The sequence below is a fragment of the Sapajus apella genome, unplaced genomic scaffold (assembly GCF_009761245.1).
Source record: "Sapajus apella isolate SASKATOON/1434 unplaced genomic scaffold, GSC_monkey_1.0 scaffold26, whole genome shotgun sequence".
Taxonomy (NCBI): domain Eukaryota; kingdom Metazoa; phylum Chordata; class Mammalia; order Primates; family Cebidae; genus Sapajus; species Sapajus apella.
The window spans coordinates 872,179-898,756 of NW_022436966.1; the positions used below are offsets into that span (position 1 = coordinate 872,179).

Below are 26,578 nucleotides of genomic sequence, written 5' to 3' on the forward strand. Positions count from 1 at the left end.
CCCCAACTATATTGTAAGGCCTCTGTCAGACATTGTTAGTCTTTATTATTTGCACCTACAGAGCCTTTGCACTTTGTGGCAAAGGTGGTTAACAAGAATTTGTAGGCTTAGTGCCACTGCCTGCCTTGATCATCACTGTTTACGCAGTGTTGTTAACTGTTTTTAGCTTAAAGAGAGCTTTCAACAAGTATTTGTGGATTCAATGCATAAATGAACGGAATCCAACCTAGCATTTCCCAGAGAACTACAAATCCCAGCGGACTTTGCGCAGAACGCCGACAGACGCGGTGACGCAAGGGGGCGTGCCGAGCCTGAGGGAGGGGTCGGCCTGCGGGTAGCCAGAGGCTGGGGTGGCTGTGGAGCCTGGGGTGGGAGAGGGAGTGTGGGGCAGCTGAAAGGTGAGCCGAGCCGACGGAGGGGACACGCTGCCGGGCGCCCCCAGTCTATGGAGCGGGGTAAGATGGCGGAGGCGGAGAGCCTGGAGACGGCGGCAGAGCACGAGCGGATCCTGCGAGAGATCGAGAGCACTGACACGGCCTGCATCGGGCCCACGCTCAGGTACCCCGGGTGCCGGGGCCACCGACGGGCGGGAATGGGCGGGAACCGGCGGGACGAGGCAGGCTCCTCTGTGTCTGGACTCCGGCCGGCTGTCCCCAAGGCCGGCGCCGGCCCCTCCCTTCGGAGAGACCCTGCATCCCGGGCGAGGCGGGTCTCCCTTCGCAGCCCCGACGCGGGGTCTCTTCCCGGCGCTCCCCCGCCCAGTGACTCAGGAGGCTCCCGCTGCCTCCCTCCGGGCTAGAGCAGCCTTCGTTCTCCCTCCGAGGCTGGCCCGGCGCTGGGGAACTAGAGGGCACCCGACAGATGGTGGTGGCTCTTGTCATGTCTTCCCCCGGGACGTCACCTTTCTGCCTCCGACTCCAACTCCGTCCTGTCCTAGGCAGGAGTCCTGCTCTTCAGACAACACAGAATTTCACTCCACGGTCTGGTGCTCGAAATCAAAGTCTTGGCTCAGAATCACAGCCCCTTCTCAGAAACGAGTCCCTGAAAATCCTAGGCCTGGATGGAAGTTCCCCCAACCCGCGCCCCTCTCCTGGGAGCTGCTGCTCCTTTATCCCTGCTTCCCTGTTACCGGGACGACCCTCGCCCACGGTGCAGCTTCCTCATTGCTGGGGAAAATTGACCCTGCTGCGGCCTCCAGTTACTACTTTTTTTTTTTTTTTTTTTTTTGCAGTCTCATCTCCATTTTATTTGGAGATGTCAAAAGAAATCCTGACTTACCTCAACTTATTTAGCAAATTTAGGTAGCACTTGTTACATAAAGTCAAGACTTATAAAAGTGATTTACGAATGTAACTTATTTAAGCCACAAAACAACCGTATTAGGTAGGTTCTATTACTCTCCTTTTACAGATGGGGCACAGAGAGGTTAAGTGACTTGCCCAAGGTCACAGAAAAAATCAAGTGGGGACTCAGATTCCTGCTCGGGTAGCCTGGAGCCAGACACTTAGCCACTGTTGTTTTGCCTCAGCTGGGGATTACCGGCTACCCCAACTTCCTGTTGATAATTACTCACTAAGCCCAGTTTTGTTTTTGTTTTTGTTTTTTTTTTGAGATGGAATTTTGCTTTTATTGCCCAGGCCGGAGTGGCACGATCTTGGCTCACTGCAACCTCCGCCTCCCAGGTTCAAGCGAGTCTCCTCCCTCAGCCTCCCGAGTAGCTGGGATTACAGGTGCATGCCACCACGCCCAGATAATTTTGTATTTTTATTAGAGACGAGGTTTCACCATGTTGGCCACCCTGGTCTCGAACTCCTGACCTCAGGTGATCCACCTGCCTCGGCCTCCCAAAGTGCTGGGATTACAGGTGTGAGCCACCACGCCCAGCCTAAGCCCAGTTTTGAACTACTTTCCCCTTTCCCCTCATGTTGCTGGTGTTCTAGAACAAAACAGACTCATCCTTATCCCATACTGTTGTGCATTCTGTTCTCCATGGAGCCAATACATAGATAACTATCTTACCCTTATTGCACAGTCCTGGGTCACTGCCCCTCCCGTCAGAAAAGTTATTACTGCTTGCGTTTTCATGGAGTGAGTTGACTCAGAAAAGACTAATTGAAGGAGGGCAGGCTGAAAACTACTCCTCATCTCCATCTGCACAGCTTCCTTCCCAAGGACACATTGTTAGCACATTTCTTCCAGTACCACCCCGGGTCATAACTATCCTTAGTAGTTTGCCTTTTGTCTCTTTATTTATGAAAAGTAATGGCAAAAACCACCTAATATTCATTTTATTGAGACAAGGTCTCCCTCTGTCTTCTAGGCTGCAGTGCAGTGATATTATCTTAGCTCACTGCAGCCTTGACCTCCTGAGCTCAGATCCTCCCACCTAAGCCTTCCGAGTAGCTGAGACTACAGCTGTGCACCACCACCACACCTGGCTAAGTTTTTAACTTTTTCTTGAGATGGGATTTTGCTGTGTTGCCCAGACTGGTCTCAAACTCTTAGGGTCAAATGATCCTCCCACCTTAGCCTCCCAAAGTGTTGGGATTACAGGCATGAGCCACTGTGCCTGGCCCCTTTGTTCCTTTAAAGTGACTTTTAGCTGCCGTTTTTGGAGCAGTTCTTCCACACAGTTGCCTGTCTCTCCACCCCCACTGCCTTATGATCGGGACCATTGTGCTTCTCTCAATTCCCATTTTCTTCAGCTTGTAAGGGTCAGTGATCCTACACACTTTTCCTGTATATTTCAAATCATCTCTAGATTACTTATAATACCTAATATAATGTAAATACCATGTAAATGTATGTTATACTGTGTTGTTTAGGTAATAATGACAAGACATATGTCTGTAGCATGTTTAGTACAGATGCAACCATCCTTTTTTTTGAGACAGTGTCCCAATCTGTTGCTCAGGTTGGAGTGCAGTGGCACAGTCACTGCAGCCACTGCTCACTGCAGCCTCCACCTCCTGGTGATTCTCCCACCTCAGCCTCCTGAGTAGCTGGGACTACAGGCATATGCCACCATACCTGGCTACTTTCTTATATTATATGTAGAGATGGGGCTTCACCATGTTGCCCAGGCTGGTCTTGAATTCCTGGGTTCAAGCAATCCACTTGCATTAGCCTTCCAAAGTGCTGGGATTACAGGCGAGAACCACTGCGCCCAGCCACTGTCCAACTGTCCAATTTTTTTTTTTTTTTTAAAGTTTGATTTGAGAGGTTGGTTGAACCTGCAGATACAGGGGGCAACTGTATATACGTTATGGTTTAAAAATAAGTTACCCAGTCTCCCTAAAACTTGTTTCATTGTTATTACTGAGTTTTTTTTTCCACTGAAAAGTGGGATTTTGTGTAGGGAGATAGATTAAGAGATCTTTTGCCCTAAGGGGACACTGTAAAAAAAAAAGTTTGAGACTCACTGCTAGTTTTAGTTGCTTTTCTTGACTTTCTATGTGATTATCATGAGCTTTTCATTTTTCGTCTCAACCTTTTTTTTTTTTTTTTTTAAAAGGAGATTACACTAAATCTTACTATCAGACCCAGGGTTCATTCACTTGAACATCCTAGAATACAAGGAGTACCCACTGTCTTTGTCTTTACTCTAGCTGTCCCTACCCATATTCATAGGGGATGATCTTACCTTTTTTCCTTATTCCTTTCAGAGGCAGCAGCATGCACAGACTTGATGTTTCAGATCCCCTGCCTTACTTGGGATAGGCCTCTATTGTCATTATCTCTTGTTTTTCATCACTATCATTAAACAGCTTTGATTAAGGCAGTGGCTCTCTTGCCTTAACTACTCAACTGTAAATCTCAAACTTCTCTACTCCTCTTCATATTATGTCTTTCCTCTTCCTTCCATCTTTTGAGGTAACATTGTAAAGGCACCAGATTCTTAACTGTTCCTGAGATAGGTTTTCTAGCTAAAGAAAAACCAAAGAACAAAGTAAATTGAGAGCAGATATTAGATTAGTATATCCATCCCTAAAATACCTGCTCTTCAAAAAAATCCACTTGGCTATCTTGCCTGACCAGACTCTTTACTTTGCCAGGTATTATTTGTGTATCATTACTTGCTTTCTTTCTTTGCTATGATAATAGATTATTTTTCCAGTCTTACTCCTTTTTTGTTTGAGGAGTCACAATGGCTTGACTTTTTCATTATATTACTATTATTTCAGTTTTGCACTGTACATGCAATGCTGGTAGATTCCCATATATCATAAGGTATACCACCTCTCCTTTTTCATTGTAATTCTGAAAGGCCCAAGCATATCCACACCTGGAGAGGTTGTTGCCTAGCAGGTTCTTTCAGGAAAGTAGCTATCTCTTTCTTTGTCTTTATCTTAAAAATCATTTTGTTATCTGTGAGTCCTAATTTTGGAAAGAGGCATGTAAGATGTTAAAACCTGTCCTGTTTTTAAAATACTGTTGATTCCTGTTTTATATTATAAATACTAAATTTTTGATCACAAATCATGAACAATAGCTCTCTATTTTCATTTTTCAAATCCCATCCCTATATCTCTACTCTTCCTTTATATCACTTACTCAGAAGCCATTTCTTCACTTTGTACTCTGGGTAATAACAATTAACATTCAGTCTAATTGTTATTTAAGATTTTGTTTTCAAACTTAAATTTTTTTTTTTTTTTTGAGACGAAGTCTTGCTCTGTTGCCCAGGCAGGAGTGCAGTGGTGCAATCTCGGCTCACTGCAACTTCCGCCTCCCAGGTTCAAGCAATTCTCTCACCTCAGCCTCCTGAGTAACTGGGATTACAGGCACATGTCACCATGCTGGTTAATTTTTTGTATTTTTGTAAAGACAAGGTTTCACCATGTTGGTCAGGCCGGTCTCAAACTCCTGACCTCGTGATCTGCCTGCCTTGGCCTCCCAAAATGCTGGGATTACAGGCGTGAGCCACCGTGCCTGACCTCAAACTTAAAATTTAATAGTGAAATACACTGCCATTTAAAAAACAGCTATATTGAGGTATAATTAGTGTTATCATACAACTTATCCATTTAAAGTGTACAATTAAATGTTTTTTGGTATGTATATTCACAGAGTTGTGCAGCAATCACCACAACCTAAGTTTAGAAAATTTTCATTACCTCAAAAAGAAACCCTGTACCCATTAGTGGTCTCTTCATTCTGTTCCCTCTCCCTCCTAGGCAATCACTACATTTCTTTATGGATTTGGCTGTTCTGGGCATCTGAACATTTTATATAAATGGAATCACACAATATGTGTTTTTTGGTAATTTAATGTTTTCAAGGTTCATCTATGTGGTAGCATGTTATCAGTACTTAATTTCTTTTTATTGATGAATAATAAATTCATTGTATAGATGTACCACATTTTATTTGTTCATCAGTTTATGGACATTTGGGTTGTTTCCATTTTGGGGCTGTGGAACAATGCTGCCATGGCCATTTGTATTCTAGTTTTTGTATAGGCATATGTTTTCATTTTTGCCTAAGATGTACCTAGGAGGAATTTCTAGGCTGTATGGTATTTCTGTGGTTAGCATTGTGAGGAATTGCTAGACTGTTTTTCCAAAGTGTGTGTACCATTTTACATTCCTATAGCAATGTATCAGGGTTCCAATTTTTCCACATCCTTGTCAACACTTGTTATTATCTTTTTTACTTTGCCATCCTGTGGTTGTGAAGTTGCATTTCATTGTAGTTTTGGTTTGCATTTCCCTAATAGCTAGTCTTTTCATGTGCTTATTGGTCATTGTTTATCCTTTTTGGACCCTTTGCCCATTTGCTTTTTTTTAAAATTTTTTATTTATAGTTGAGCTGTAGGAGGTCTTTATGTATTCTGAATATGTCCTGTATCAGATATATTATTTGCAATACTGTATCCTATTCTGTGATTTGTCTTTTTCACTTTTTGATATCTTTCATGTTCTAAACTTTGGCTGCACAAAAGCTTTTAATTTAAATGAGGTCCACTAATCATTTTTTTTTTCTTGTTTTGTCTCATGCTTTTGATGTTGTTTTTAGGAAACTTTTGTATAACGCATGATCATGAAGATTTGCTCCTATAGTTTTTCTAAGTGTTGTATAATTTTATCTTTTACATTTAGATCTGTGATTCATTTTGAATTAGTTTTTGTTTATGATGTGAGGAAGAGTTTTCCATATCATTCTTTGGCATGTGGCTATCCAGTTGTTCTAACACCATTTGTTGAGTGCTGTCTTTTTTTATGAAAACCCCAGATTCCTGGTTGATTTATTTTGATCTCCTTATCATGATTTATGTTCCTTATTTGTGGCAGAAATGCAACATTAACCCTGTTACAGAGTTTATTTGATTTTGCTAGTTAGCCTAACTTTCTTCATTTAGTATTCTCACCCAGGGAAGTTTGCTCTGGTTTTCAGCTAAAGGCTTTCTCTTTTTAGCTCAATTCCTGTATCATAAGAATGATCTGATTGCTATATTTGATCTTGGTGAAGAACTTTACTTTAGGGACTGATATTTGTCTTATGGAATTATTTTGTGTCATATTACCCAGTCTTGTGTAACATAAAGTATATTAATGATAAAGTCTTACCTTTTTCACTGTTAAAACAGTATGGAATTTGGAATTTGGAATATGGAATATGGAATTTGGAAACTAGATTAAAAATTAACTTACAATCCTATGACACAACTGCTGTTGTTTTGGTGCTTTTCCTTCTAGAACTTTGCCTTATATATTTTATTGTTACAAAGCTGTACTTATGGGTGTAGGAATAATTTCCTGTCTTGCTTTTTAAAGTTGTTTTTTTTATAAAGTTAGCTCTTACAAGAAACAAATTGAGGATATTTTCAAAAGGCTGTTTTATTTAAGGTCATTTGATAATTAAATATGGGGGGAACCTGGCATCCCCACTTACTACTTCTGTGACTTTGGCCGCATGGCTCTTATTTTTCCATCTAGCACCCCCTCCCATTAATTCATTTGTACAGAGATCAGTTAATCATGATCCTTGGTTCATGACACTTTCTCATTATAGGTCCATGGCTCTCTTTAATAAATTAAATCAACTTACTTTTACAAGCAACTTACCACCCAAGTGGGCAAATTTTTCTTATCTAAAAAATGATGAGAAAAATGAAGAGAAAGCATCCTTCATGGTATCTGCTGCTGCTTAGCAAGGTACCATCCAAGGTACCAAGCTAGGACTACTGCCTAGCAGGTATCATGAAGGATGCTTCCTTTCTTTCTCTCTTTTTTCTTTTCTTTCTTTCTGGTTTTTTTTTTTTTTTTTTTTTTTTTTTTTTTTTTTTTTTTTTTGAGACAGAGTCTTTCTCTGTTGTCAGGCGCCAGGCTGGAGTGCAGTGGCGCAATCTCTGCTCACTGTAACCTCCGCCTCCCCAGTTCAAGCAATTCTCCTGCCTCAGCCTCCCAAATAGCTGGGACTACAGGCGCATGCCACCATGCCCAGCTAATTTTTGTATTTTTTAGTAGAGATGGGGTTGGCCATGTTGGCCAGGATGGTCTTGATCTCTTAACCTCGTGATCTGCCCCCCTTGGCCTCCCAAAGTGTTGGGATTACAGGCATGAGCCACTGTGCCTGGCCTCTTTTTTCTTTTCATAATCTTCCTCCAACGTAGATGGGGTGTCGTGGTACTTGTGCGAGTCATCTTCTGCCTTTACTCTTAGGTTTGCTATGTGGACTTAAGTATTTCTATTTTTTTTGAGTTTTGTTTGTTTAGTGGTTAGCCTATTTTTTTTTTCCTTTTCCTGCTCGCACATATCTAAGGGATATCATACTTATCAATAATCAGATCCTGGGAGGGCTTATTTTGGGATGGAGTGGAGAATGGAGGAGGAGATAGAAAATAAATGTATAAAAGCCTTTCAGGTGATTGTGATATACTCCATCCTTGACAATCACTGAGGGGGAAGGACATTGCCATTGCTCATGCTTATTTTTTAATAGTAGCTCCCTTTTAAAAAGAACATTTTTATATTATAATTATAAATGTAATAGAATGACTTAAGAAGAAACAGACAACTAACTTAATTCTACTACCTTCCTACCACTTTTATATTTTTATATTTCCTTTTAACTTTTTTCATATGCATTTTATTACATTAAGTATTAGATGATTATTATGTATCTTGCCTTTTCAGTTAACATGTTATATACAGGTTTATACATTATAATGATGTCACTTTAGTGGCTTTATTAATGAATTGATTCATTCATATGTTCATTCAATACTGAGCAATGTCTGTGTGCCAAATACTCTTCCAGGCTCTGGGATACAGCAGGCAATAACATAGACAAGTCTCTACCTTTATGGCGCTTATGTAGTCTGTAGTGGGCACTTACATAATAAATGAATAAATATATAATGTAATGCTATTTAGCGATTAAGGTTACATAATGACTGGGTTATTGCTTTCAATTAGGGGGTTAGGAAAGGTAGCTTTGGCATAGGTTTGAATAGAGTGAAGCAACAAGCCATATGGCCCTCTGTGAGGGAAATACCTTCCATACGAAGGGAACAGTAAGTGCCAAGGCCCTCAGGAAAAGGATAATGGTGGGAAGTGATTGTAGGAAAATAGTCGGGGTCCAGATCATGTAGACTAGGGAAGAGACTTTGATTTTATCCTAAGTGTTATGGGAAGGTACAGGAAAGTTTTTATTCTAAGTATTATGGGAAAGTACAGGAGAGTTTTGAGCAGGAAAGTGACATGTGGTCACTTAGATTAAACAAGGAATGTGGCCAGGTATGGTGGCTCATGCCTGCAATCCCTGAAATTTGGGAGGCCTAGGTGGGCAGATCACTTGAGGCCAGGAGTTCAAGACAAGCCTGGCCAACATGGTGAAACCCCATCTCTACTAAAAATACAAAAATTAGCTGGGTGTGTTGGCAGGCACCTGTAATCCCAGCTACTCAGGAGGCTAAGGCAGGAGAATTGCTTGAACCATGGGGGTGGAGGTTGCAGTGAGTGGAGATTGCACCACTGCACTCCAGGCTGAGTGACAGAGCAGACTCCGCCTCAAAAACAACCACCACCACCACCAAGCAAGGAATGTTCTGGCTGCTGTGTGGAGACAGAGTAAGAGGAAGCAGGGTAACCAGTTAAGGCATATTTGCAGTAATAAGAGGCAAGAGGTGGTTATGGCATGCAATATGGTATTAGGGAGGAGGTGATGGGAAGTAGCTGGCTTTAGAATATGTTTTGAAGGTAGTGCCAAAATGGTGGATTAGTTATGGGAGTTAAAGAGAGGATCAAGGATGATTCCAAAGCTCTTGGCCTAAGCAATCAGATGATGATGATGCCAATTATTAGGATAGGGAACAATGAGGAGAGGAACTTTACTTTTCTTTGAATAACTTGTTATGGCCTGACATTTATTTTTTGATTGTCTACCCTATTGGAATGTCTGTTCCAGGGATAAGGGAATTTGTTTCTTTTGTTTGTTGCTATATCTTGGGAACCCAAAGGATGCCTGGCATATAGCTGGTGCTCAGTAAATATTTGTTGAATGAATAGAAGAATTAAAAAATTGTATCACCAACTGTTAATTATCTGGGAATTAATTAACTGATTTGCAGGTTAACTGTCTTAAAAATATGACTACCTTTTGAGAGAAAAGAAACCTAATGAAAATTTAGAAAGCCTCCACATATCAGAAATGTCTTTTTTAAATAACTACATATAATTTTATAGTTCTTCTTTCTCTTCATCAGTGAAAAGTGTGATCTAAAATAATTGGCCCCTAAAGCCTGTCATTCCTCAGTGTTTGTAGTGTTATCAAAAGTTTGCAAGTTTAAGAATTGTAACTCTAATAATTAAAGCATTATAATCTGACTGTATGTTATATAAATAAAGCTTACCATTTAGTGAAAATTTGAAATTGTACATTTGGGTAAAAAGGGGTGGATAATATTAAATAAGTTTCATTATAATATGGAATAGGAGGATAAATTTTTTTGTGGTTTGGTAAAGAGAAATTTGTTTTTTAAAAAATGTCCTCATAGAGTTATCAAGCAAACTGGAAAAATAAAAACATTGTAAAGAATCTGTGGCTAACAAGACAATGCTGATTTGGTTCAGTTAGCTAGCAATGGGCTCTGTGTCTGATTTTGTTTGAGTTAAATAGACACAAATTTTCACTGAAGCTCTTCCAGTGGAGGTTGTGCTGATTTGTTGTCTGATTTACTAGATTCAAACCACAGAAAAATTAGTAACCACAGAGAAAAATAAATGGGAGTGTAGCATTTGGTAAGTATTGCTGTATTAAATTTCAAGAGTTTATTAGTTATCATCAGATCAAATGTGTAATTCTGAGGAACCTGAGCTCCTGGAAATCTTATTTGCTGTAACTTTGAAAATAAAAAATGATATAGGTAAATTATCTTGTCTGGGTTTGAAATATTTTATTTAAAATATGGAAAGAAAAGGATATGAATCATAGATCTAATAAACATTTTTTGTCTCATTCTGTTTATTTCCCCATTTAATTAGTTTGTTGTTTATTCTTCCATTGCTTTCTTATGCAAATAGAAGCATATATTATCTTATTTTCTTCTTCCTTTTACAAAATAGTATTATTGTATGGACTTCTGCAGCTTAGTATTTTAATTGTACATATATTTTGGAGATCTGTTCATATCAGTATATAGAGGTTTTCCTTATTTTTAAAAATAGCTACATATACTATTCCATTATGTAAATATACCATGGTTTATTCAACCAGTCCTCTGCTTCTGGATATTTGGATTATTTCCAGGCTTTTGCCAGAAAAAACAATGCAGCAAGGGATAGCCTTGATTATTGGTCATTTTTATTGTGCATTTCATTTTTGTTTTGTTTTGTTTTTGAGATGGAGTCTCACTCTGTCTCCCAAATGGGAGCGCAATGGCGTGATCTCTGCTCATTGCAACCTCCGCCTTCTGGGCTCAAGTGATTCTCCTTCCTCATCCTTGTGAGTCGCTGGGACTATAGGTGCCCATGACCATGCCTAGCTAAATTTTGTATTTTTAGTAGAGACAGGGTTTTACCACGTTGGCCAAGCTGGTTTTGAGCTCCTGATCACAAATGTCTGTCCGTGTCCACCTCCTAAAGTGCTGGGATTATAGACCTGAGCCACTGTACCTGGCCTTTTGTACATTTCATACTGTATCTATAGGATAGATTCCCAGAAGTAAGATTGTTAAGTAAATGATGAATGTATCTGGAGTTTGGTAGGTATTATCCACTTTAGAAGCTGTACCATTTTGTTCTCCCTCTAGCAGTCTATGAGATTGCTTATTTCTTTATAGCCCTTTCAGTAAAGTTCTTCATAGCTTTTTTTTTTTTTTTAACAACCCAAAGGCTTTTGGGCTTTTGCTAATATGATAAGTGTTAAATAGTATTTCAGTATAGTTTTTATTTTTATTTTTCTTATTGTGAGTGAGGCTGAAAATCTCAGAATAGCATGTTTAATGTATTTTGTGTGTGTGCTTTGCTTATTTTTTGTGTGTCTTTTGCTTATTTTTCTATAAGGGGGATATTTTCTTTTTTCTTTTTTGAAGCAGGGTCTCTCCCTCTCTCATCCTGGCTTGAGTACAGTGGTACAATCTCAGCTCACTGCAACCTCTGCCTGCTGGACTCAAGCCATCCTCTCACCTTAGCCTCCTGAGTAGCTGGGACTACAGGTGCGTGCCACCATGGCCAGCTAATTTTTTGTATTTTCGGTAGAGATGGAGTTTTGCCATGTTGCCCAGGCTGCTCTCAAATTCCTGGGCTCAAGGTATCTGCCTGCCTCACCTCCTAAAGTGCTGGGATTACAGGTGTGAGCCACCACGCCCAGCCCAGTTATTTTTCTTTTTGGTATTTGGGAGCCCAGGGTAAAGAACCTTTGATAGTTACATGGTGCTTAAATGCGTGATGAGTATATACTGTGAAATGAGTTGTGATTGCTAAATAAACCAGTTTTTTAAGAAAGGAAAGCTTCAAACCTACCTCTTTATTATTTTAGTTATAAAGAGACATCAGTAAACAAAGGCATTTTAAAAGAATTTTAAAATATTATATTTGGATGCTGTGATAATTTGAAATTAGAAGGTTTTACTGGTGAATGCAGTTATATCATTAGATAATGCTGCTTCAGGCGGGTGTGGTGGCTCACATCTGTAATTCCAGAACTTTGGGAGGCCGAGGTGGGCGGACCACTTGAGGTCAGGAGTTTGAGACCAGCCTGGTCAACATGGTGAAACCCTGTCTCTATAAAAAATACAAAAATAAATCGGGTGTGGTGGTGCAGGCCTGTAGTCCCAGCTACTCAGGAGGTTGAGGCACGAGAATCGCTTGAACCTGGGAGGCAGAGGTTGCAGTGAACTGAGATTGTGCTATTGCACTCTAGCCTGGGTGACTGAGCTAGCCTCTGTCTCAAAAAAAAAAAAAAAAAAAATACTGCTTCATTTACAAATAAAATTCTTAGCAAATCAGGGGATATCAACAGTTTAATAAATTCTTTACCTTGAACTTTTATGGCGTGTATTTGTATGTTTATGTTATGTTCAGCATCAACAGAATATATGAATTAGTTATAAAAATTTATTGATGAAGACAATGATTTAGTATGGTTTTGCAAGTAGTTTAGAATTTTGGTGACACATCTCACATAGCTTTAGCTGGAATATGATACATGTGAATATTAATTAGGTCATCGAGGAAAATAAAAATATTTTGATTCTTTTCGTCATTGAAGCTGGTACTTTGTAGTATTCGCTAATGATTTAATAATTATTTTAATCATATACTGAAATCAAACTTCAATCTGTAAGCAACTAGAAGAAATAAAAATAGTCGCTTGTCTGTGAAATGTGTCATAGTTTGAGATCCTGGGCATTTTAAGTTTGCTTAGGGAAAATAGCAAAAATAGTAAGGGAGAGAAGCTGGTAAAACTGTTACACAGCTGAACTTAAACACTTGAGATCTGAGGCAACTAACAAGTTATTTCTTAGTGATATCTGTACTGGATTAGGAAAAGAAGAATAAACCCATTTCTGTGATGAAGTAGTGTCTGCTGGAATAGTTAGAAAGCAAGGAACATAGTGTGCACAAAGACAAACTGATATTGCATGGATTTTATTCCAGTATTTGAACTAAGGGGAGTTCATCTAAAGAACAGATAATAATAATGGAATATTTTAATGTTTTGGCTATTTTTAAAAAGCAGTTTGATGTCATATATTATAAATTATATTTTATATTTCTAGGTGTCTATAGAATGATACATGTTTTTCTTTAAATTGCGTGTCACTTAACATTAATATTTTATGCCACATCTTGGCTCTTTTTTGGGGGGATTAATTTTGTTTTAACTTTGTTTCTGAGTTGTTCTCAATCTTCTTCTCCTCTTATTCTGGGTAATGGGCAATTGATTTTTCTTTATCTTTCTTTGTCTCTGATTATTTCCTTCCCTTGTTCTAGAAAGGAATTAGTTCCCAAAAAGCTATGTAATTTAAAAAATGTACGTAATGGATACACTGAAGGTGGTGAAGAAATTGGGGCAAAGGGAAAATAAGGGTTGGAAGGAGAATATGAAGGAAAGAGTAAAAGCAGTTAGAGGATTCCAAGTCGAAAAGTGGCTACTAGGAGAGGTACAATTATTCTTGGCTCTGAGTTTAACATTAGAGAAGTGTTTTTCCCATGTGTCCTGACAGAGAAACCCCTGTATAATATAACTTTGATATCCATATAGTAAATGCAGCAATATGTGATAGGCTCTTTGTTAGACTGCCGTTTTGTGAAAGCATAAGGCATAACCAAAGTGAAAGCGTTCTTGCAGGGAGCCAAAATAAAGTGGTCCAGGAATGCAGTTCTTTGCTGGTCTTGGCTTAATCAAGGCATAGATTTTATGATACCTAAAGAGTAGAAGGTGGAAATGCATTACTATTCTCCCCCTTGTGTTCAGTCTAGTCTCCATGATTTCTAATCTGAAAGAATGTAGGTACCTCATGTATGTTAATTTTTTATAAGTACAACTTTTAGTTGTCAAGCCTTTTGATAAGTATTGACTCTCATTGAGTTCAAGTTGGTATTTTTCTGCCTTTTTCTCCCTGAATATGTCATTTGCCTGTGTTCTTGGTCAAGTACAGAGTGATTTATGCTTTAAAAGTAAACCAGCTGTAGGAAGGTTTAATATTTTTTAATGAAAGTTGAAGAACCTGAATAAACTACCTTATGCCACTAAAATAAATGGAGTGAGGGAGAATACCCCAGGGTAGGGTCAAGAGTCTTCCCTAAAGTAATCTGGGGTGCGTTCTAGCATGGAAACTAATGCCATTAATGCCACAATAATTTTGTTTGGTACCAAAATTTTGTTTGGTAACATCTTGCAAACCTGTAATATGTCTTAAATTTGATGTTTAAAAAAAATCAACTCACCTTGGACATTTGAAACATTACCAACAAATAAAATGACCAGAGATATTTTGCCTTACACTGTATAATCTACAAATTATACTAGTGGGAAAAGGTATGCCTTATTAAGTAGATTATTTACTTACTAATTTCAGTAAGTAACTGGCATGTCTGGAACCTACCCTGTTCCAGAATTATAATTTTTTTTTTTGAGATATGTTAACTCCCAAGAGGGCAATGATTTAATGAAAGAAATTTAAGCATGTAATATAAATTGCATGACTGTTAGAGCTTTAAAGTGTACATTACCCAGTGAAACATTTAAGGGAGCAAGAACCATCACAATGCAACCAACTAGATTACTTAATTTGATTTGTGATGGTACGTATGGACTGGGACTCTGTTAAACCACCTACCTGTCATTTAGTCTTGAAGATCAGCATATTGACATGCACTTTGAACTTGCATGAATTTACTTTCAGTTACAACTGTGGTTTGATAATCAATTGATCATTGCATAAAAGCAAAAGCAAAAACAATGACAACAATAACAAACTTCTTTTAGAACAGTTCTATCATTTTAGTATTTAGATGCCTCTCGTGTTTAGAACTCTAAATAAGTGTTCTATTGTATGTTAGATAAACGATGAAGGCCATTTGCCAAAAATGATGATTTGGATTAAAATATAGGCTCTCTTTCATTATATAGTTTTTGATTAAAAACCTGTGAGGAACACAGACTTTCAATTTTAACCTTGTTTTTACAGGCCTGGAACATGACAAATTCTGTGACTCAAGCATATCTTTTGGTACTATGATATTGTGTGGTGACATACTGATATCTTGTTGCACATTCCAGCCAAGTCTCTCTTCTTATTGTTCTCAATATCTCAATTTTCAAAACTTCTTTATTTTTTTCCCTTTGCAAATTGTGCCGTTGTTTTTTTCCTCCTATTTGTGCTTCCCTTTATATCTCCCTACCACTTCCTTTAACTTAGAATTTTAAAACACACATTGTCCAGTGAAATACCTAAGTGAGCAAGAATCATCACAATGCAAACCAATTTCTACTTCCTGAGGAAGCTCTGGTGCTAATAAACAATGAAATTCTAAAGATATTGATATGAAATGTAGTCTTTTTTTTTTTTTGAGACAGAGTTTCACTGTTGTTACCCAGACTGGAGTGTAATGGCATGATCTCGGCTCACTGCAAACTCCGCCTCCTGGGTTCAAGCAATTCTCCTGCCTCAGCCTCCCGAGTAGCTGGGACTACAGGTGCGCACCACCATGGCCAGCTAATTTTTGTATTTTTAGTAGAGACGGGGTTTCACCGTGTTGACCAGGATGGTCTCGATCTCTTGACCTCGTTATCCACCCGCCTCAGCCTCCCAAAGTGCTGGGATTATAGGCGTGAGCCACTGCGCCTGGCCGAAGTGTAGTCTTATCAAGCAATATGAATGAATAAAAATAGACAATGGGCTGGACTAAATTTATGCTATGAAACGTTTTTGGCTTGGAGTTTGATTTAAGGAAAGACAACTTATGGAACATATTTTTTAAAAGGGAAAAAAATAATGGAGCTAGCCAAGTATTTTGTTTTTGGTCAGGTAAAGGAGTTCCTTGACATTTATAAGGAAGAGATATACAATTATATTTTGTCATTGTATTAGCAAAAATAAGAGGAAAGTGAAATGAGAAGAGCTCCTGAAATCCCAAGAAAAATCGATTATTAGAGGCATTGTAAGTGGTAAATGTGGATTTGATGGTATACTTTTTTATTTGACTTTTAAAAATTTGGCTGGGTATGGTAGCTGACACCTGCCATTCTTAGCATGTTGGGAGGCTGAGGCAGGAGGATCACTTGAGCCCAGGAGTTTGAGACCAGCCCAGGAGAGATAATGAGATCCTGGCCTCTGCATAAAAGCAAAAATTAGCTGGGCATCGTGGCATGCACCATAGTCCCAACTAACTAGGGAGGCTGAGGTGGGAGGATCACCTGAGCGCAGGAGGTTGAGGCTGCAGTGAGCCAATGTCATGCCACTGCACTCCAGCCTGGGTGACAGAGTGGGATCCTGTCTCTGAAATAAAGAAATAAGTACAATTAAACTTTTTGAGATAATTATAGAATTCCCATGCAGTTGTAAGAAATAATACAGAGATCCTCTTTATTCTAGATACTAGTCTACTGTTGGATATGTGGTTTGCAAATATTTTTTTCCCACTCTGTAGCTTGTCTTTTCACCCTCTTAAAAGGGTCTTTTGCAGATCAAAAATGTTTTAATTTTGATGAAGTCCAGCTTATCAATTTTTCCTTGTATGGAGCAGCCACAGTCTTTATTAGTGTAGCTGTATGTAACATCCTGATATTGGGTAGACTGATTACTCTTTATCTTGTTAAATATTTAATCTTCTTTATAAGAATATTTTAACCTTTTTTTATCAAAATAGTTTTAGCTAACATTTCTTTGCCTTTCTGTATAAATTGATTTTATTTATTTTTTAGAGATGGGGGTCTCCCGCAGTCACCCAGACTGGATGCAGTGGTGCAATCATAGCTCACTGCAGCCTCTAACTCTTGGGCTCCAGCTATTCTCCCACCTCAGCTTCCCTAGTAGCTGGGATTACATATACACAAGCCACAGTGCCTGGCCACCTTATATGTTTTAGAATAATCTTGTCTATGTCAGCAAAAAAGTCTTGCTGAGATTTTATAGAAATTGCATTAAATCTATATGTCAATTTGAGGAGAATTGACATTTTTACTAATATGAGTCTTCCACTCCACAAACATGGGATGTATTTCCATTTATTGACTCTTTTGACTTTTTTCATCTGCATTGTATAGTTTTTAGCATACAAGGTTGGCACATATTTTGTTAGATTTATCTGCAAGTAATTCATTTTTTAAAAGTGATTTTAAATGTTACTGTATTTTTAACTTTGATGTCTGTGTCTTCATTGCTATTATACAGAAATTCAGTTAGTCTTTGTATGTTTCTCTTGTATCTTTGTGATCTTGCTGGACTCATTCGTTAGTCCAGGAATTTTTTTGTAGATTCCTGGGAATTTTCTGTGTAAACAATAGTGTTATCTGCAAATGGAGACAGTTTTCATTATTCGTTTCCAATTTGTATGCCTTTTATTTTCTTATTTCACTGGTTAGAACATCTAGGACTATGTTGACTAAGGCCGGTGAAAGTGGATATCTTTGTTTTTTTCCTGATCTTTAAGGGAAAGCATTCAGTCTTTTCTCATGAAGTATCATGTTAGCTTTAGGTTTTTTTGTGGATGCTCTTGATCAATTTAAGGAAGTTTTTCTCTATTCCTATTTTCTGAGAGTTTTTATTGTGAATGAGTAAATTTTGTTAAATGCTTATAATGCACCATTTGATATGATCATGTGATTTAAAATATTTAGTCTGGTGGAATCTATCAATTTGTTTTGAACATTGAATGAGCCTTGCCTCTTTGGAATAAACCTTACTTTTACACTTCTTTTTATTTATCTCTGGGTCTATTTGCTGATATTTTGTTAAGGATTTTTGATCTATACTTAGAGATATTGGTCTATAATTTTATTTATTTTTTGTTGTCTTATGTCTAGTTTTGATATTAGAGTAATAGTAGCTTCTTAACATGAATTGAGAAGTAGCCCCTCACTACTCTTATATTTTCTGGAAGAGATTTTAGAATTCATGCTAATTCTGCTTCAAACATTTGTAGAATTATTCAATGAAGCCATTGAGGCTTGGAGATTTTAAATTGCAAATTCAATTTTCTTCATAGTTATGGGACTATGTAAATTACTATGTCATTTTGGTGAGTTGTGGTAGTTTGTATTTTTTGAGGAATTGGTGTATTTCATCTAAGTTGTTAAATTTATTGTGCTTTTTTTTTTTTTTTTTTAGCAGAGTCTTGAGTCTCACTGTCACCCAGGTGTAGTACAGTGGCGTGATCTTGGCTCACTGCAACTGCTTCCTTCCAGGCTCAAGTGATTCTCAGGCCTCAGCCTCCTGAATAGCTGGGATTACAGCTGTGCACCACCACTCCTGGCTAATTTTTTCTATTTTTAGTAGAGGTGGGCTGGTCTCGAACTCCTGGCCTCTGGTGATCTGCCCACCTCGGCCTCCCAAAGTCCTGGAATTTGCAGGCCTGAGCCACCTCACCTGGTCTATCGTGTGTTTTTTTTTTTTTTTTTTGAGGTGAGGTTGCTCAGGCTGAAGGGCAGTGATGTGATCTCAGTTCACTGGAACCTTCACCTCCTAAGTGATCATCTCACCTCATCCTCCCCAGTAGCTGGAACTGCAGGTGAGCACCACCATGCCACCACTTTTTGTCTGTATAAAAGATACAAATTTATTTACTTTTCGTAGAGACAGGGTTTTGCCATGTCACCCAGCAGCCTGGTCTGGAACTCCTGGACTCAAGTGATCTACCAGCCTCAGCCTTCCAAAATGCAATTGTGCCTGACCTATTGTTTTCTTTTATTATTGTTTGCTGACTACAGGACATATGGTGATATTCCCTTTTTCATTCTATTGGTATTGTGTCATCTTTTTTGATTTGCTGAATATTTGTCAATTTCATCTTTTCAAAAAACCAAACTTTATTTTTCTCTGTTGTTTTTCTGTTTTAAATTTTATTGATGTCTGTCCTTATTTTATTATTTCCTTCCTGCTGCTTACTTTGGATTATTTTACTTTTTTCTTGTTAGGGCTTGAGGTATAGGAGCTTAGATTATTGATTTGAGATTTGTCCTCTTTTCTAATGTATACATTTAGGGTATTAACATATTTCCCTCTAGCATTGCTTTACCTGTATCCCATCAGTTTTGATATGATGTGTTTTCATTTTCATACACTTCAGTGTATTTTTATCTTATTATTTATTTATTTTAGAGACAAGGTCTCACTTTCTCACCCAGGCTGGGCTCAAGGAATCATCCTGTCTTAGCCACTTGAGTGGCTGGGACTGTAGGCATGTGCCACCACAGCTAGCTAATTTCAATTTTTTTTTATTTTTTTGGGTAGAGATAGTGGTCTCACCATCTCATCCAGGCTTCAGTGTATTTTTTAAATTTCTCTTTAGGCTCCTATTTGATTAATTATTTAAAAGAGTGCTGTTTAGTTTCTGAGTGTTTGGACATTTGCTGTCTTTCTGTTACTGATTTCTAGTTTGATTTCATTGTGGTTGGAGAACATACTGTGCATGATTTCATTTCTTTTAAATTTGTTACAGTTTGTGTTATGGCCCAGGATATGCTTTTTCTTGGCATATGTTCTGTGGTTGCTTGAGAATAATGTGTGTTCTACTGCTGCTAGGTGTTGTGTTTTGTAAATATTGAGTAAATTTCATTGGCTAATGGTGTTGTCTGTTGATTTATGATTTTCTGTCTAGACAGAAACAATTGATTAGTTCTATCAATTGTTGAGTGTTGGGTGGTGAAGTCAAGTATAATTGTGGAATTATCTGTTTTTTTTTTTCCTCCGATTTATCAGTTTTGCTTCACATACTTAGTATCTCTGTTCTTTGTTACATATACATTTAGTATTGCTCAACTTTTTTGTTTTTGATAATTTTCATTGTTCTGAAGTCTACTTTATTTGATGATAATATAGGCATTCCTGCTTTGCTGTGATCAATGTTTAGATGATACATCATTTTCCATCCTTTTATTTTGAACCTGTCTGTACCATTATATTTGAAATGAATTTCCTACCAACAGCATATACTTGTATTGTTTTTTAAAATCCACTTTGTCAATCTTTATCTTTTAATCAGTATATTTAAACCATTTACATTTAATGTAATTATTTATATCCTAAAGCTTAAGCTTGAAGTTTTATTTTTTTGTTTATTTTTTCTTTTTTGTTTCTATTTTCTTTTTCATGCCTTCCTCTGTGTTATACTTGAATATTTATTTTGAACTCCATTTTGCTTTGTTTGTTGTGCTGCTGCTGCTATTGTTAATTGTTTTTTTTTTTTTTTTTGAGGCAGGGTCTCTGTCACTCAGGCTGAAGTGCAGTGGTGTAGTCATGGCTCACTGCATCCTCGACCTCTCAGGCTTAAGTGATCGTCCCATCTCAGCCTCCTGAGTAGCTGAGACTATACCACACCCAGCTAATATTTAATTGTCTTTCAAAGAGGCAGGGTTTTGCCATGTTGCCCAGGCTGATCATGAACTCCTGGGCTCAAAGAATTCTGCCTCTGCTTCCGAAAGTGTTGGAATTACAGGCATGAACCACCACAACTGGCTGTGTATTTTGAGATAAGATCTCACTCTGTTGCCCAGCTGGACTGTAGTGATATGATCATGGCTCATAGCTGCCGCAGTCTCCTAGGTTCCAGTGATCTTAGCCTCCCAAGTACCAAGTAGCTGGGACCATAGTTGTGTACCACTATGCCTAGCTTTTTTTTTTTTTTTTTTTTTTTTTTTTATAGAGCCTGGGCCTCATTATGTTACCCAACCTGGTCTTGAACTTCTGGGCTCAAGCCGTCCTCCCAACTTGGCCTCACATAGTGTTAGGATTACAGATATGAGCCACCACACTTGGCCTCTGTTGTGTTTTTGAGTGTACTTTTTAGTGTAATATTTTTTTCTGTGTGTGTGTGGTTTCTCTAGATGCTGCATTATTTATATGTAACTTATCATAGTCTACTAGCGTCATTTTACAGTTTGAATGAAACCTTGCCTTCCTTTATGTCTCTTTACATCAACCACTGTTTATAATTGTGTTAAATATTTCCTACACAAACCTTAGTATTATATTAGACAGTGTTTTAATTTTTTTCTTCAAGTGTCAAACTTAGTTTGGAAAACTCAGGAGATGTAAAGCCTGTTGTTTTTACCCTTAGTTTTTCTTACTGTGTTTTTTCTTCCTTTTTAATGTTCCAGAATTCCTTTTTGTTGTTGTTGTTGTTAAATCATTTCTTTTCTGATTAGAGAACTTACTGTAGCCATAGTAGGTGTTATACTTCTGGACTATAGGAGATGTTTTGATACAGGCATGCAATGTGTAATAATCATATCATGGAAAATGGGATATATATCGCCTTAAACACTTATCCTTTCTGTTACAGACAATCCAGTTATATTCTTTTAGTTATTTTTAAATTGTACAATTAAATTATTGACTATAGTTATCCTGTTGTGCTACCAAATACTAGGTCTTATTTATTCTTTTGATTTTTTTATGTACCCATTAACTATCCCCACCTCTCCCTGAACCATCCCATTACCCTTCCCAGCCTCTGGTAACCATACTTCTACTGTCTATCTCTATTAGTTCAATTGTTTTGACTTTTAGATACCACAAATAAGTGATCTCCAGTTGTAACCGTGTTATTGCAAATGACAGGATCTCTTTCTTTTTAATGGCTGAATAGTACTCCATTGTATATAAGTACCACATTTTCTTTATCCATTCATCTGTTGATGGACACTAAGATTGCTTTTAAATCTTGACTGCTGTGAATAGTGCTACAATAAACATGGGAGTTGGTTTTATAAACTCATATGGAACCAAAAAGGAGCCCAAATAGCAAAAGCAATCCTAAGCAAAAAGAACAAAGCTGGAGCATCACATTATCTGACTTCATACTATACTACAGGGCTTCAATAGCCAAAATGGCATGGTACTGGTACCAAAACAGATACATAGACAAATGGAACAGACTAGAGAGCCAAGAAATAAAGTTGCACACCTACAATCATCTGATCTTTTGACAGAATCAACAAAAACAAGCAATGGGGAAAGGACTCCTCATTTAATAAATGGTGCTGTGGTAACTGGCTAACCATATGCAAAAGACTGAAACCGGACTCCTTCCTTATACCATATACAAAAATAAACTCAAGATGGATTAAAGACTTAACTGTAAAATCTAAAGCTATGAAAACTCTGGAAGAGAACCTAGGAAATACCATTCTGGACATAGGCACAGCCAAATATTTCATGATAACACCAAAGCAGTTGAAATGAAAACAAAAATTGACAATTGAGACCTAATTAAACTAAAGAGAGAAACTACCAAATGAGAAAACAGAACAGACAACCTATAGAATGGGAGAAAATATTTGGAAACTATACATCTGACAAAGGTCTAATATCCAGAATCTATAAGGACTTAAAGTAATAAGCAAAAAACAAAAACCCATTAAAAACTGGGCAAAGGCCATGAACAGACACCTTTCAAAACAAGACACACATGCAACTAGCAAGCATATTAGAAAAAGATGCTCAACGTCACTAACCATTGGAGAAATGCAAATCAAAACCATAGTGACATAGCATCTCACACTAGTCAGATTGGCTGTTATTAAAAAGTTTTAGAAAATGATAGACGCTGGTGAGGTTGCAGAGAGAAAAGGAAATGATTATATACTGCTGGTGGGAATGTAAATTAGTTCAGTCACTGTGGAAAGCAGTTTGGAGATTTCTCAAAACAGAGCTAATATTTGATCCAGTAATCCCATTACTGGGTATGTACCTAAAGGAAAATAAATCATTCTTCCAAAAAGACACATGCACTTGTATGTTTATTGCATCACTATTCACAATAGCAAAGACATAGAATCAACCCAGTCTTTGCCAATCAGTGGTAGATTGGGTAAAGAAAATGTGGCTGGGCGCAGCAGTGGCTCACGCCTGTAATCCCAGCAGTTTGGGAGGCCAAGGTGGGCAGATCACGAGGTCAGGAGATCAAGACCATCCTGGCTAACATGGTGAAACCACATCTCTACTAAAAATACGAAAAAGAATTAGCTGGGCTGGTGGCCCAGGTGCACCTGTAGTTCTAGCTACTCGGGAGGCTGAGGCAGGAGAAGTACGTGAACCTGGGAGGTAGAGGTTGCAGTGAGCTAAGATCACACCACTGCACTCCAGCCTTGGTGACAGAGCAAGACTCCATCTCAAAAAAAAAAAAAAAAAAGAAAGAAAAAAAATGTACATACACACCATGGAACACTGTATAGCCATAAAAGTGAATGAAATCATGATCTTTGCAGCAGCATGGATGTAGCTGGAGGCCATATTCCTAAGCAAATTAAGACAGGAACAGGAAACCAAATACTGCATATTCTCACTTATAAGTGGAAGCTAAACATTGAGTACACATGGACATAAAGGTGGGAACAGTAGACACTGGGGACTACTCAGTGAGGAGAGAAGGAGTGGAGAATGGGTTGAAAAACTACCTATTGGGTACTATGTCACCAGCTAGTGATGGAATCTGTACCTGAGACCTTAGCATCATGCTATATACTCATTAACAAACCTGCACATGTACCCCCTGAATCTAAAATACAAGTTGAAATTATAAAAAAAGAAAAAATAGAAAATGTATTTGTATATATAGTAGAATACTATTCAGCCTTATGAAAGAAGGAAATCCTGTCATTTGTGACAACATGGATGAACCTGGAAGGAATTATGCTAAGTAAAAGAAGCCAGGCACGGAAAGAGAAATACTCCATGTTATCACTTATATGTGGAATTGAAAAAAGTTGCACTCATAGAAGCAGAGGGTAGAATTGTGGCTACCAGAGGCTGGAGGTGGACAGGATGGGGAGATACTGGTCAAAGTGTATGAAGTTTTAATTAGACAGGATGAATATGTTTAAGAGACCTACTATACAGCATGGTGACTGTAGTTAATAATAATGTACTATATGTTTGAAAATTGCTGACAGTAGTTCGCAAAAAAAATCCGAGGTAATTACCTTGATTTAATCATTTCACAATGTATACATATATCAAAACATCATATTGTACAGCATAAATTTATATAATTTTCATTTGTCAATTTTGCCTTGACAAATACTAAAAATAAATCATAAAAATAAATAAGTAAAATTATATGTTTTTGCCATTAAAAGAAAAATAAAGTAGCTTCTTTTAGTGTACAAAGTTCTGGTAGTTTATAAAGCTGAGAAAACAAAGCCTACAAAGGTGCACCAGATTTAAACTGTCATCACCTCAGTTATCAAATTCATGCTTTGGACAACATGATCCAGAATTTGTCCCTGTTACCAGACTTACTAAAATAAGTCAGAAGTTTATTATAAGTTAATTCTAAAAAAGAAAAAAAATCCCAGGTGTCAGCATTGTGTTTTTGTTTCTCACATCATTTCACAAACTTTGTCAGGAGTTTTGTTTTTGCTGCCTGGCAGCCTTTGACAAACTAGGCACCAGGAGGACAAGTCTCATATTGCTTAGATCACCTTTAGGTTACAACAGTTTGTCAATAGAAGGAGAGAAATTTCTCAAGATGTTTGAGGCAGAATTCTAGGTTTTCATTTTATTGCAACAAGTTATTAGAAAGACTTTGAAATTCTCTTGATTCTCCTTGTTTTCCTTAGTTGGCTAATCTCTAAGGCCAATCATAGATGGAGATGGTATCTGGGATATCTTTTTTAAGAGTTTAAAGGCTGGGCGAGGTGGCTTATGCCTGTAATCCCAGCACTTTGGGAGGCCAAGTCAGGTGAATCACCTGAGGTCAGGACTTCAAGACCAGCCTGGCCAACATGGTGAAACCCGTCTCTACTAAAAACACAAAAATTAGCCGGGCGTGGTGGCGGGCATCTGTAATCCCAGCTACTCGGGAGGCTGAAGCAGGAGAGTTGCTTGAACCTGGGTGGCAGAGGTTGCAGTGAGCCGAGATTGCACCATTGCACTCCAGCCTGTGTGACAAGAGTGAAACACCATTACAAAAAATTAAAAAAAAAAGTTTAAATGAAGGATAAGTGGTAATTTTATCTGGTCCGGAAATTCAGATTGTTGTATACCTGAGTAGATATATGAGCATTTTTTTGCAAAATTATTTCTGGCGCTACTTTTTGCACCATTAGGTTCCATTCATCAGATAAAAATTTTAAGTGACATTTTATCCAAATCAGTATGTTGTCAATATAATAATGACTTACTAAAAAGCAGACCCCTCATTTTTCTATGGGTTCTAGGAAGAGCTTCATTAAACCTTGTCTATTGTAGCATTCTTGTTCTCTGAGGCATAATAGACAAAATTAGGCAGTCACACCAATTAAACAAACAAGTAAATAAAAATTAAATTCACTCAGGAGCATATGAAGAGTATGAGTCTGCAGGAAAATCCTTTGAACTAGTTTTGCCTTTTCTACATCCTAGAATCAATAGTCAAAGCAGTATTATTCCTGTTTGATGGAAAGCCAGGGGTCACAGAACAACCTGTTCTTTGTCTGCCTGAACCTAGAATCCCAGAGCTGTATATATTTTATCAGTAGTAACTTGTAAAGATGAAGCTATAGGTTATATACATAGCTAGGAGGCTCCTGTCAGCCTAACCTCTGTGAACTGTATACTCTGATATCTTAAAGATTTCTAATTAACTGTGGAGGTCAGAGTATGGCCTAAATTGATTAATTCTTAAGTATGGTTGCTTTGTACAGTTGTGCTGGTTGTATAGTATGCAGCTGCACCATATCTAAGGTTGTGCCATTTATAGCTTAGACAGTATAGATTTGTATATTTATTAGGACAATTATAAAGCAGCTGGCAGTCAAATATCTTGAGCAATGGAAAGGTACCAGTGGGCAAGTATAGACCCTATTTTTAAGTATTAAAAATTTCTTTCAAAACTAAGTGAGAACTCTAAACTTGCATTTATAGATGCAATAATTTTAAGTGAATGGTCTATGTATTCCTTTTTTCCTGTGCTTATTATTTCTCCCACATTTTCCTTATTTTAATACTTATAGAATTCTTTCTTCTTCCCTTGGAGAAAAGAGCTCTTAATTTGCTCTCGAAGTGTTTTGGACTTTTATTTTTGATATGTTTAGTTCACATTTTTGTAAATGAAGCCTTAATATGGATATTCTTGCCATGTTGAGATGACATTACTTGGATCCAGTTAATAGCTCCATTGTATGTTGAATAAACCTCACATCTTTGCCAGAGATTTGGTTATTACTCAGTTGTGATTCTGTCATTGTGTGGTCAGTTGGGATTCCAAGTTAATTTGTTATTGCTTGAAATTTCCAGAGAGTTGCTCTGGGTATCGCTAGGCTCTTTATATTATTCACTATTTTGAGATGTTGTTTCTATAGTTGGTTTTGGAAAGTTTATTCGTTCCTTTTGCATCCGTTGTCAGTGCAGTTGAAGTTATTGTCTTATTTCCGATATTTCTGAATATGCTTGAGGTCTTTATCCCCCAAAGTTTATGAGCAAGCA

General features: G+C 37.8%; 1 protein-coding gene across 5 annotated transcripts in view; it reads left to right on the top strand.

Annotated features, from left to right (window-relative positions):
* Positions 1-313: 313 nt before the first annotated feature.
* Positions 314-26,578, top strand: part of EXOC6B (exocyst complex component 6B) — a 661,151-nt gene continuing 634,886 nt past the window's right edge. For 4 of the 5 annotated variants that reach the window (XM_032292191.1, XM_032292190.1, XM_032292192.1 and 1 more), the window contains exon 1: positions 314-558. In XM_032292191.1, the coding sequence (XP_032148082.1) occupies positions 446-558 (113 nt within the window). In that variant the 5' untranslated portion in view covers positions 314-445. The remainder of the gene's footprint in view (positions 559-26,578) is intronic. The other variant, XM_032292194.1, reaches the window with a different exon arrangement.